General features: G+C 41.4%; 1 protein-coding gene across 1 annotated transcript in view; it reads left to right on the top strand.

The window, feature by feature from the left end:
- The window catches only part of LEMD3 (LEM domain containing 3), a 385,365-nt gene that overhangs the window by 188,661 nt on the left and 182,554 nt on the right, over positions 1-14,150 (top strand). Inside the window, exon 7 of the mRNA XM_033958493.1 lies at positions 2,054-2,155. Coding sequence (XP_033814384.1) covers positions 2,054-2,155 — 102 coding nt within the window. The remainder of the gene's footprint in view (positions 1-2,053; positions 2,156-14,150) is intronic.

Raw genomic sequence — 14,150 nt, 5'->3', positions numbered from 1 at the left:
CGGCCGGATCCGGAACCTCCCGCGCTGCTTCAAACCACACTTCAGTGCGGCTGCCTTACTTAGAGCAGAGTCGGCAGCCCCGCTGAAATGAAGAAGGTCCCGCGATGACTGGGAAGAGGTAAGTGACGTCGGGGGAGGGGGGGAGATAGGCAGCCACAGCCATCGCGGGATCTTGTTGCAACTAACTGCGTCTGCCGGCCCAGCCCCCTCCGACGTCGCTTACCTCTTCCATCAGAGGATAAGCAGTCATCACGGGATCTTTGGGACGGAGAAAGAAAGGAGGTCAGGGTGGCATGAAAGGGTGTGGAGGGTGACAAAGGGGGGTCAGGGTGCTATGGAAACATGGTAAAGGGTGACAAAAGGGGGTCAGGGTGCTATAGAAACATGGTAAAGGGTGACAAAAGGGAGTCAGGGTGCTATGGAAACATGGTGAAGGGTGACAAAAGGGGGTCAGGGTGCTATGGAAACATGGTGAAGGGTGACAAAGGGGGGTCAGGGTGGTATGGAATCATGCTGAAGGGTGACAAAGGAGGTCAGGGTGGTATGGATGCATGGTGGAGGGAGAGAAAGGGGCAGATGCTGATGGAAGTGGGGGGAAAGAGAGAGAAGGGGCAGATGATGGAAGTGGGGAGAGAGAAGAGGGCAGATGATGGAAGGAGGGGATAAATAAAAGGAGGGCATATGATGGGGGAAAAGGATTGAGTTAGGGAAATACTGGAGGGGGTGAGGGAAAGAGGTGGCGAGCTGTAGGTAGACAGTAAAAAAGAAATTGATGAGAGGGTAGTAAGAACGTAATCTAGATGGATACAGAAAATAAATTGAAAAGGAAAATGAGGGAAGAAAGGGATTTCAGAAGAGAGGTGTGGGAGAGGGAAGGAGAGGAGAGAGATGCCAGACCAATGGGGGTGAAAGGAGAGATGGAAGGGGCATTGAAGGAGAGAAGATGCCATATAGGGGCAGAGAGATGGCAGACAGTGGATGGAAGGAAGAGAGTAACAAGAAGATGAGGAAAGCAGAAACCAGAGAAGACAAAAATTTTCTATTTATTTATTGCTTTAGGAGACATGTGTCACTCTTTCTGTGGTGTTGCATTGTATGCAGAGTCCAGCTTCTTGCTGGTTCAATTTAACCTTTGTCTATGTATTTCTGTTTTATCCCCCCTTTTACAAAACTGGAGCGTTTTTTAGCGTCAGCCGTGGTGGTAGCAGCTCTGATGGCCAGAATTCTATGAGCGTCAGAGCTGTTTCCACTATGGCTAAAATCCACACTACAGTTTTGTAAAAGGGGGAGGGGTTAGTTTGTGATTACATATTCCATACTAGGTAAAGGTGTTTTCTGTGTTCTGTGTGTTCGAAAGACATGGTTTTCTGTTAGGATTGACGGTGTAGGATTGATCTGTACTAGTCTGGCTTGTTTAGTTTTACAATAGGTGTATTGATGTTGTACTGCTCACTGCATATGTAAGATGCTGCCTTTTCCTAGGTACTCATGTGTGATGTGTGGATTGTTACTAAAAATCATGTTTTTCATACAGATGGGGGGGGGGGGTGCCAAAAAATGATGGGCCCCGGGTGTCACATATACTAGGTACGCCACTGAATGTTAGTCACCAAAAAGCAAGCTAATCTGTTCTACCCAGGTTACTTACTAAATCTCCAGGGTTAAAATAATAAAGTATAAACTTTCAAATTGTGTGTGAACTTCTTTGAATTAGGGTTTTCTGTTGGATTTAAATAAGCAGTGTCTATGTAGTCCTTTGCATAGTTTTCATATGAACTAAACTATTATTGCAGTTGCCCTGTGCTCAAGCACAGAAAATTATGCTCAGAGCCTGTGCTAAGATGTATGCAAAGCTTTCATCGGCCTTTTTATTTAGGTATGAAATGCCAGTATTTCTATTTTGGTAAGGTTTTTGTAACTGTATTCCCTTGCTTTTCTTTTCTATTTTGAATAAATATACTTTCTAGTGTAAATATATTTTTTTAGTTAAGATTGCCAGTTCTTTTGCTTTTTCAAATTATAATATAGTGATGCATCTGCTAATTTATTACAGGTATAGGGTTGATTTGGTGTGTTCTACGTTACTTGAAATACCGATGGGCCAAAGAAGAAGAAGAAACAAGACAAATGTATGATATGGTAGTAAAAATTATAGGTATGAGCTAATTTTTTTTTTAAGCTAATTTCTACTTATTTGAGCAGTACTTTGTCACAGATTATTAAAATGTTCCAATTTCCTGCCTTCTCTGTAATATCCATGACTAAAGTATATGAATGGTTGACTAAAGGTATGAATTTCATTAGAATACTGGGAAATTATCTTGAAAATAATCTTGCTGATGCTGAATTTAATATACTGACTTATATTCTGCTATTTTTTTGCTAATCAGAGTAGAATATAAATTCAAAACATCCAGCCATCCCAACTCTCCCACCGCCTTTCTGAACAAAACACAACCCACCCCTTTCACCATTAAAATAAACATGACACTGCAGCATTAGTGAAAATATTCTATTACAGGGGTATCAAAGTCCCTCCTTGAGGGTCGCAATCCAGTCGGGTTTTCAGGATTTCCCTAATGAATATGCATTGAAAGCAGTGCATGCAAATAGATCTCATGCATATTCATTGGGGAAATCTTGAAAACCCGACTGGATTGCAGCCCTCGAGGAGGGACTTTGACACCCCTGTTCTATTAGAAAGTATTTAGATGCTTCCCAAAAGTGTTTATTTTTGGACAGCATGTAAAGTATTTATTTCTCTGTTTGGAGCTTTCATAAAAACACACTCCTTTCAAGAAGTCATTTGAGTGATCTGCTGTAGAAACATGACTTGGTTTTTAACCAGAACAAAAGTGTGTGGGGGGGGGGAGGTGGAGGGAGGAGGAGTAAATTTTCACTAGCCAAAAGGGACTACTGAAAAGGCAGGTGTACATTAGTGAAAAGCATGAAACTATTGCAGAGTCTTTTATTATCAGGTAAACATTCATAATATTTGTTTGTTTTTGTAGCTAGATGAAGTGACGGTAGATATGGTTTATTTATAACAGTTTTCACATGAGATTAACAGAACATTCTTCTGACAGTGATCTGTTTCAAGATATCTTATTAATGTAACTGCAGTTGGCATTTTCTAGAGGTGTTTAAAAGATCTTGTGTTTAAACGTTTTATTAATAGAAAATAGCAAAAAAGATCAATATCTACAGAAACACCTCCTTCCCATAAAATGAGGAAATTCCCATATAATAACTGGTACATAAAGATCCAAAGTACAATCAAGAATTGGTATTATAAGGATAAATTAAAAAGTAAAGGCAAAATACATTTAACGGCTTTAATAGAAGTAACTGTGAACAATTGAACATATCACTTTTCCACATAGTCCCCATGCAAAATGACTACCCCCCCCCCTCACACACACACAGAAAAAGAGTCCTGTGCAGCAGACAGAACCTGGTCAGACTTTCCAGATATACAATGGTCCAACCTGAATAGACTATACAAAAAATACAGCCATGCAGCATGCAACCTGAACCACTGCCCCCATCCATACCTGTTAAAAACCTCCACCATAAAATTCCACACCAACCTCTTGCAATGGATGAGCTGCATGCTTACAGAAGGCCAATTCCCACAAGATCTCAATGAAATCATTATCACCTCTATTCTGAAAGACCCGAAGAGTACAACAGATCAGCCATCCAACTACATACCCAGAGCCTCCATACCGCTATACATCAAGCTAATGGAAGGCCTTGTAGCAAAACTTCTCACCAACTGCCTAGAAAACCATAACATACTCCATCCCTCACAATCAGGCTTCAGGACTAACTACAGCACAGAGACACTATTAGGCTCTCTATTAGACACAGCCAGACAACATCTAAGTAAAGGCAAAAAAATACTAGTCATACAACTTGATTTCGCTGCAGCATTCGACCTGGTAGACCCTGATATCCTACTGGAAGCAATAGGAATCACATGTTTACACATGGTTTCAAGGATCCCTTCAATACAGGAGATATAGAGTTATTACAAACAAAGAAAAATTGAATTCCTGGACCAACCCCTGCGGAGTCCCCCGAGGCTCTCTACTATCTCCAACACTCTTCAATCTCTACATAGCTACACTTGGTACTTGCTTGGACAAACTAGGCATAATTTCATACAGCTACGCAGATGACATCACCATCCTCCTTCTTGACCAACATACCAACAACACAGCAAACATACTACACATAACACTAGAAACAGTAACAAAATGAATGAAAGACCACAAACTAAAGCTGAACCAAGCCAAAACTAAATTTCTACTCCTCGAAAAACAAAACAAAACCCAATCATAACAAACCTTGAAATAAACTCCATCACATACCCCTTGCAACCCAATCTAAAACTGGGAATAGTAATAGACAAGGGCTACACCATGCAACTCCAAATCAACAAAACAGTCCAAAAAGCCTTCGCAGTCATGCACAACTTAAGGCTAATCCAAAAATACTTCAGCAAAAATCAGTTCAGACTCCTGGTCCAGTCCCTAGTTATAGGACTCCTAGACTACTGTAACATCCTATACCTGTCATGCTCTGCCAACATGATAAAACAATTACAACCAGTGCAAAATACAGCCCCCAGACTGATATACTCAGTTGAAAAAATATGACCACATTACAATTGTCTTCCAAGACTCACATTGGCCCCCTGTACAAGCACGCATACTCTACAAATTCTACTGCATGCTATTCAAAGCCCTGAATGGAGATGGACCAACCTATCTAAACAATCGCCTAACCAGGAACAGCACATTCAGACCAAGGAGAACACAGGCACCCATCACTCCCCCCCTCTCCCCCTCCCCGCAATCAAAGGCGTACATCATAAGAAAATGAATGACGGCCTACTAACTACCTAAGCAACAAAACTAGACCAACACATCTCCAACCTGCTGATCACAACTTCCAACTACAAAACCTTCAGGAGTGAATTAAAAAAACAAGTTATTCAGGAAATTTGTCAAGTTAAACTAACCTTCTCAATATATTCCTGGACCCTAATGCTTCTTCTAATTATCCAGCTTGTAATTTCACTGGGTATGTCCAGACCAATTCTTTTATAATCCACCTAGAACCGAAAGGTATTGGCGGACTAGAAGACACTAATGTAATGTAATAGCTATAGTTTGGGTTCCTCTTTCCCACATGCATCATGTTGTACTTACATTAAACTTCATCTGTCATTTTAGAACATAAGAATTGTCGCTGCTGGGTCAGACCAGTGATTCATCGTGCCCAACAGTCCGCTCACGCGGCAGCCCTCTGGTCAAAGACCAGCGCCCTAACTGAGACTGGCCCTACCTGCGTACGTTCCGGTTCAGCAGGAACTTGTCTAACTTTATCTTGAATCCCTGGAGGGTGTTTTCCCCTATAACGGACTCCGGAAGAGTGTTCCAGTTTTCTACCACTCTCTGGGTGAAGAAGAACTTCCTTACGTTTGTACGGAATCTATCCCCTTTTAACTTTAGAGAGTGCCCTCTCGTTCTCCCTACCTTGGAGAGGGTGAACAACCTGTCCTTATCTACTAAGTCTATTCTCTTCAGTACCTTGAATGTTTCGATCATGTCCCCTCTCAATCTCCTCTGTTCGAGGGAGAAGAGGCCCAGTTTCTCCAATCTCTCACTGTACGGCAACTCCTCCAGCCTTTTAACCATTTTAGTTGCTCTTCTCTGGACCCTTTCGAGTAGTACCGTGTCCTTCATGTACGGCGACCAGTGCTGGATGCAGTACTCCAGGTGAGGGTGTACCATGGCCCGGTACAACGATCTGTTCGTGATCCCCTTCTTTATCATTCCTAGCATTCTGTTCACCCTTTTCGTCGCGGTCGCACATTGCGCGGACGGCTTCATCAACTTGTCGATCAGAACTCCCAAGTCTCTTTCCTGGGAGGTCTCTCCAAGTACCATCCCGGACATCCTATATTCGTGCATGAGATTTTTGTTACCGAGATGCATCACTTTACATTTATCTACTTTACATTTTAGCACCCAATCTCCTAGCCTCCCAAGATCCTCTTGCAATTTTTCACAATCCTCTTATGATGTAACAACTTTGAATAATTTTGTCTCATCAGCAAATTTAGGGCCTCTTTTATCAAGCTGTGCTAAAGGTTTTTAGCATGAGCTGGCACAATAAATGCTCTGGCGCTCATAGAATTCCTATGAGCGTCGGAGCACTTACCTCGCCTGCATGCGCTAAAAACCCATCAGAGACCCCTGGGTAACTTCACTGAGAATATTTACCATTTAACTCTGTTTTCTATCTTTTAACCAGTTCTTAATCCACAATAGGAAATTACTTTCTATCCCATAAATTTCTATTTTTCTCAGAAGTTCTTCATAAGGTACTTTGTCAAATGCATTTTGAAAAATCCAAATGCACAATATTATAATCTTTATCAATTTTTCTGGCGCCGACATCTGACTCACCAGTCTATAATTTCCTGGATCACTTCTTGAACTCTTTATAAAAACACATTCCTTTGGCCACCTTCCAGTCTTGTAAAACCATGCTGGATTTTCAAGATAAATTACAAATTACTAACCATAGCTCTGCAACTTCATTTTAAAATTCTGTCTGTACTGTGGGATGTATACCATCCTGTCCAGGTGATTTGCTGCTCTTTAATATGTCAAATTGCCCCATTATGTCTTCCAGTAGAGATTTATTTCCGATGTTCTGATTCATCAGCATTGAGTACCATTTCTGTCACTGTTATCTCCCTCATATCTTCCTTGGTAACAACCAAAGCAAAGAATTCATTTAATTTCTCCACTATGGCCTTGTTTTTCCTGAGTTTCTCTTTTACCCCCTTGGTTATCTTGTAGTCCAAAATGATTGTTTTCCTGGCTTCTTGCTTCTAATAGTTTTTACTACAGTATAATCTCGTTATAATGGACTTCAAGTGACCTGGAAAAACAGTCCGTTTTATCCAGAGTTGCATTTTTTTTTTAACTAAACCGCATCCTCTCCATAAAGATAGAGCACGGCACAGTTTATAGGTACTTTAATAAATAAGGGAAAATCATAATAAGAATTAGTGGTTATAAAGAGGGTAATGAGCTTTACATTTTTGAGAAAAGCAAGGTTTTCAGATGCTTTCAGAATAATTGGAAGGATTCCAGATTTTGCAGCAGGGCAGGAAGGTTGTTCCAAAGCTCAATGATTTTGAAGAAAAGAGATTTCCCTAATTTTCCTGCATAGATGACGCCTTTTAACAAGGGGAAAGATAGTTTAAATTTTTTGGTGGATCTGGTAATGTCAGGTCTCGAAGAATTCCAAGATAGTGGAATTAGGGAAGGAAGAATGCCATGTAGGATCTTGAATGTTAGGCAGGTACATTTAAAGTAAACCCTAGAAATCACTGGAAGCCAGTGAAGTTTTGACAGAAGCGTGGAAACATGATCGAATTTACTTTTTCCGAAGATCAACCTAGCCGCAGTGTTCTGGATCCGCTGAAATCTTTGAAGACTTTTCTTGGTTAGACTTAGATATATGGAGTTACAATAGTCCAATCTGGAAAGAATGATTGATTGTACAAGGACAGCAAAATGTTGTTGGCGGAAGCAGGATCTCACTTTTCTCAACATCTGAAGACTGAAAAAAAACATTTTTTACCAGAGAGTTGAGATGGTCATTAAAGGAAAGTGTAGAGTCAATAATGATGCCCAGAACTTTGCTTGAGAATTCAGTCTGCAGTGTGGGACCAGAAGGTAGTGAAATGAGTGTAGGTAGCTGATCTAATTTTGGACCAAGCCAAAGTGGTTTTGTTTTGGACTCATTCAGCTTCATTTGTACAGTGAGGGCCCAGGATTGGAGTTTCGTTATGCAAGCTGTTATTTTCTCAGGTGGGGTTAGTGAGGTTCGAATCTATCTCAAGAAGGACAACTTTATTTAGGTCAACTTGAAAAGACGTTCAATCAATGAACAACAGTCACTGCACAACCATATCGGCAACATCAAGAACAAAACTTAGCAAAACATTGGTATGGCACGAAATAATAGCAAAACCAGAACACTAAAAGTTGTTCTAAAGCATTATGTCGTACTGTACTGGAAAGAAAAATTCTCTATCATTTTCTACTGGGCTGCATTTTGATACTATATCACCGGCATGCCACGCGCCTTGTAGGCGGAGCCTGCATATCCGTTATAGCCGAAGAAAACTACAGCGATAAGCGGCTCTGGGGACCAAATTGGTTGTCTGTTATATGCGAGTCCGCTATATGCGATGATTTTCTGTATATTTATAATGGCGCACGGCCGGGACCAGCAGACGTCGTCCACTATAGGCGAGGTTCCGTTATAAGCGAGTCTGTTATAACGAGATCATACTGTATTAAATTTTGCCTCCAATGCAGTCTTCAAAGTCTCTCTTTGCTTTCTTTTCCTTGCTTTTGACTTGCCATTCCTTATGTTTCCTATTTTCACTTGGATCCTTCTTCCACTTTCTGAAGTATTTTCTTTTAGCTCTAGTAGCTTTCTTTACCTCACTTGTCAACCACGTCAACTGCCGTTTGGTCATCCTTCCTCCTTTTTTTAATGTATTGAATATATTTGGTCTTGGCTTCCAGGATGGTATTTTTGAATAACATCCAGACTTGATGTAAATTTTTAGCGTTTGCAGCTGCTCATCTGTTTCGTTTTTTCTTTTTTTTTAAAACCATTCTCCTCATGTTATAGTTTCCTTTTTAAATGTAAATGTTATTTTGTTAGATTTCCTGTGTGAACTTTCTCTGATACTGTATCAAATCTGGTCATGTTATGATCACTGTTACCGAGTGGCCACAGCATTAAATTACGCCTTTTCAGTTCTTGAACCAGCTGCTCCATAAAGCAGTCCTTGATTTTATCAAGGAATTTCATCTCCCTAGTATGCCCTGATGTTACATTTACCCAGTCAATATCAAGGTAGTTGAAATTACCCATTGTTATATTACCCATTTTGTTAGCCTAGCATACTGTTTTCCCTATTATACATGGCATTTCTACCCATAGAGGTTTCAAGGTATGTTTTGGTTCTTGTAGAATTTTGTCTATTCAGTTCAAGGCCCTCATTAACATATAATGCTACACCTCCATCAATTCAATCCACCCTATCACTGCAATATAATTTGTACCCTGATATCAGTACTCGTTGGTTATCTTCCTTCCACAAGGTCTCAGAGAGGCCTATTATATCTAATTTAGTACAATATACTCTAGTCTTAACTTTCCCATCTTGTTTCTTAGGATTGTAGCTTTTGCATATAGACATTTAATGTTTGTCATTCCTGAGGAGCAGAGAGAGTCGGGGCTGGTATGGAAGAATTGCTTTGTTCAGCCCCCTCCCCCCAGACGTTGATGTCACGCATGGCGCCCGCTCAGATAGTTATAGAAATTAATCACACCTAAACTGTCTAATGCAACTCCTGGGACATAATGTTGAGCTAATGATGACCTACTTGAACTTGTAACTATGTATTTGTAACTACTGTATGACCTAACTGTATTAATAACTGTACTGATGTACCTGTACTATGGTAGCAAAAATTCAAGAGATTATGTCCATCATGAATACCTGGATGAAATATTACAAACTTTAGTTAAATTCAGATAAAACTAGATTCATTTTAGCCTATCCTTCGAACAAGATAGTAGTCGGAGATCTTATGTTAGGTGGAACCACTTATCCCATTGAATCTGAAATTAAAATCCTGGGAGTATACTTAGACAGAAATTTGACTATGAAAGCATTCACCTCGGCATTGGTGAAAAAATGCTTCTTCATCTTGTGAAAGTTTTGTACCATAAAATCTTATTTTGAAACTATGGCATTCAAAATCCTTGTCCAATCCCTAATACTTAGCACTTCATATTACTAATAATTCAGTTCATATTGCGGGACATCGCACAAATATACTTAGAAAATTCTTTGAGAAAGCACAATTCCAGTTCATAGTACAATCCCTAATACTAGGTCTACTATTGCAACATCCTCTATCTCCCTTTCCTGCAACAATAACAAAATAATTACAGACAATCCAAAACACAGCACTGGGACTCATTACTCATTGAGGAAACACGACCACATTACAGAGGCATACCTCAACTCACACTGGCTTCCAGTTCCAGCAAGAATACTATTTAAATTCTACTGTCTACTATTTAAAACTTTAAATGGAGACAGCCCAACCTACCTGAACAACCGCCTCATCCAAACCACCTCAACCAGGCATAGGAAAACTCACACCCCTTTCATAACCCCAGACTACAAAACATTCAGAAAAGAAATAAAGACCATACTTTTCAAGAAATCCCTGAAAAAGACTTAACACCACAAACTTCCTTCTTTCCTCCCACAAACTCCCTGACCCCCCGAAACAACCTGCTCTACTTTTTCCCTGAAAATGAGCAGATGTCTTTTTGTAATACACCTTCTATAACTCTTTTGTAATCCACCTTGAACCGCAAGGTAATGACGGAATAGAAATCCCTAATGTAATGTAATGTAACTTAACTTAAGAGTTTAAAATGTTGCAGTACGCTTGATCATTGAAAAAAATTTCTGCATCTCGATGGCCACGAATTTGGACTTGGAGAATGGGGTGTACAGTGTCGGCATCTATAAAACAAACATGGTATTTTTCTGTTACATAAATCTTTTTGGACCCCTGTTAGGTTACATAAGTTAAAGTCATTTGGGCTATAGCCTTTTCTACTGGGTTTCCAGGTTTATTGATGGAATTTCTTTTTTCCTGTGAAACCATCTCTACAATCTCCTTCTGTCGTCTGGACTCTATAGTTCTTTCCTGTTTGTTGATGCTACTATTTGTAACAATGGCGTCAGCTCCACTTGGGTTTCGTACCTGGAAAATAGTTTTTCCTTATGCCTCTCACCTTTGCCAGGAGGGTCGGTGTATTTCATGCAATGCTAGCAGATTCATCCTTAACAGTTTTTCATCATACCAAGGTGATTCTGTGTTCATGTCCACAGTCTCTTCTATAATTTTCATCTCACCTAGTCAGTTTTTCTGTCTGTGTTGTTTCCTGTACCTCGTTTTTCCTACAAGAGCTCTTGCTTTGTATACTTTGGCCTGTAAGTGGGGTGGGGTGGGGGGGGGATTGTCCTCCTTGATTCACCGGTCAAAGCTGCAGCAATTTTCTCCCAAACTTTTATTTTGATTCAACCCAGATTGGGTATCCTATATTTATTGAGAACATTTTTTACCTGACTGATTGCCTGCCTCTCGTTCTGCTATACTCAAACTGGCCTTGCATGGGGATATCGTGTTCCAGTCCCCTGAGTTAGAGTTCTGGCAGCTTTGGTTGTTTTTCCTTTTACCTACATCTTTGAAGAACTCTGTACAGCTGCCACTTGGTCCTCAATTCATACCTTCACTTCTCACTACTGTCTGGATTTTTTTTTTTTCTCCAGATGGGATGGGCACTTCGGCCATTTTGTGTATCAAATTATATTTTCTTTGGCCAACACTCCCACCATCCCATTTATGTTAGCTTGGAGGTCACCCATCAGAGAGAATATGCTGCCTGCTTGTCCTAGGATCAAGCACAGTTACTTACTGTAACAGGTGTTTATCCAGGGACAGCAGGCAGATATTCTCACAACCTACCCACCTCCCCGGGTTGACTTCTTAGCTGCCTTATCTTAACTGAGGGACCGCGCACCTATGTCGGTACGAACACTTTAGAGTGAATTGCACTCTAAGAACTTAGAAAGTTTTGGCTAGCCTGCACTGCGCATGCGCGAGTGCCTTCCCGCCCGGTCCTTCAGTTACGATAAGGTTTATTAGTAATAGACAAAAGTCAGTTTACATGGAACAACAGTAGAGCAAATTGAGCCAATGGATAACATAGAGAGTAGCCAACTCCTGTCATGGATCCACCCTGAAGCTTAAGCCAGCCGGTATGCTACATATATACTTTAGTTCGGTAGCCTAGAGTTGAATGTATTACCTAGTTACAGATTACATACTCCGTTTCCATTGGATTGTCACATTTATCATATCTATTGATTGTATAGTCTGCATACTTATCACGGAGCCATATTGAAGCATGATATCACCCAGTGTCAAATCTGACCTCTCTATTTCCCCCTGATAATGCATTCTTAATACTAAGTGCAGTAATTTCTGAGAGTAGGCCCCCCTCCTTCCTGAGCTTCATTGTCACTTTGTCAGCAGTGCAGATAACTGTTGGTAGGACATCTTGTTTGGGTTTATCTTCTTGGAAAGTCCCGAAATATCCAATGCTGTTACAGTCAGCAAATATTTGCCAGCTACTAGAGCAAAGATGAACCTGTCCCATAAGCATATTGTTTCTGCTGACGGGGAGAAATATGATTCTTTCATTAGTCAGAAACCTGCATTCATAGCATAATGTCTCTCTTAAAAATATCCTCTGGGGGTCTCATAGGGGTCTTCACCTACATTTTCATGAAAGTCTTACTCCTGATTCTCCCTCAAGGTGTGAAGGAAATTGGCAGGATCTGAGAGTGACTAGATATGGAGATAAAGGAAATGTCAGTACCATAAATACTATGGAATATATATATATAATCTAATATAATAAAACCCTAAGCGCGCATGTGCACTCTTACCTGCGTGCTTCCATGATCAGTAGGTTCGTGGCAGCAGAAGTGCGTATGTGCGCTTACCAGTGCCAGCAGCCGGAAGAGAAATTGCAAAGCGCCGGCCTCCCTGCTCTATAGGTCCCCCATCCAGTCCACCAAAGCGGCCTGAGCAAAATGGCCTGGCAGGACCGGAGCTGGCACAGGACTTGAATTTCATTTTGTCGGCGCCTTCTCCCTCCGACTGCAGTTCCTGTTTCCGGTTTGGGGGAAGCGGGTGCGCAGCTGGAAGAATGGCCGGCGCAGGATTTGGATTTCATTTTGTCAGCCCACTCAGCGCCTTCGACTGCGGTTCCTGTTTCCGGTTTGGGGGAAATGGGCGTGCGGCCGGAAGAATGGCTGTTGGACGCGTGCCCTGAATGAAGAATTGTCATCCTGGAGACTAGGTAGCTCACAAAAAAAGAAAATTAAGAAAATAAGCGCTGGTAATTCTGTACTTTTACAGAATCTATCCCTCCCTAATATACTCCAGCAGACCCTGCAAGCATTCAAGGCTGCCTGTCTGTACAGCAGGAGCAGGAGAGGGAAAGATGGCAAAAGGGGTGCAACAGGGTCAGAGAGGGTGTACCGCTGCTGCTTTGGGGCACTGAGAGAGGAGGGGTTGGTATATCTATATATACACACTAGTGTTTTAGCCCATTACATTTGTTACAGTAACGGGTGCTAGAATAGCCTCACCTATATCCTGACCCTGACCCCACCCGTGGCCCTCCATCTGGCCTCCTGGACCCCCATTACTTACCCGAGGCGGTACTGACGTACCAACCCCTCCTCCCTCAGTGCCCCAAAGCAGCAGCGGTACACCCTCTCTGACCCTGTTGCACCCCTTTTGCCATATATATCTATATCTATATATATACACATAGTAACATATGTAACATAGTAGATGACGGCAGATAAAGACCCGAATGGTCCATCCAGTCTGCCCATCCTGATTCAATTTAAATTTTTTTTTTTTTTTCCTACACATTAGTGTTTAGCCCGTTACATTTGTTACAGTGTGTATATATACAATAAAACCTTGGTTTGTGAGCATAATTCGTTCCAGAAGCATGCTTGTAATCCAAAGCACTCGTATATCAAAGCAAATTTCCCCATAGGAAATAATGGAAACTCAGATGATTCGTTCTACAACCCAAAAACTTTAATACAAAATACTATACGTACTTGTATTGCAAGACCTCGCTCATTTAGAGCAGTCACTACATTCCTGCAGCATTAGAGAGATAGCCATCGGCTCAGATATGACGCTTGTGTACTGTATGCAGTGGCATACCAAGCGGAGGGCGGGGGAGGGCTGCGGTTTGCCCCAGGTGCACGCTTCAAGGGGGTGCACAGCCGGCCGGGTCCGGAAGTTCCCGCGCTGCTCAAAATGGTACCTCAATGCGGCTGCCGATTCTGCTCTGAAATATGAGTCGGCAGCCGCGCTGAAGTGCAGCAAGGTCCCGCGATGACTACTTCTGCTGCC

Source organism: Geotrypetes seraphini, chromosome 9, assembly GCF_902459505.1.
Source record: "Geotrypetes seraphini chromosome 9, aGeoSer1.1, whole genome shotgun sequence".
NCBI classification, from domain to species: Eukaryota; Metazoa; Chordata; class Amphibia; order Gymnophiona; family Dermophiidae; genus Geotrypetes; species Geotrypetes seraphini.
The sequence above is the reverse complement of the archived record's forward strand: the minus strand, read 5'-3'. Positions and strand labels throughout refer to the sequence as shown.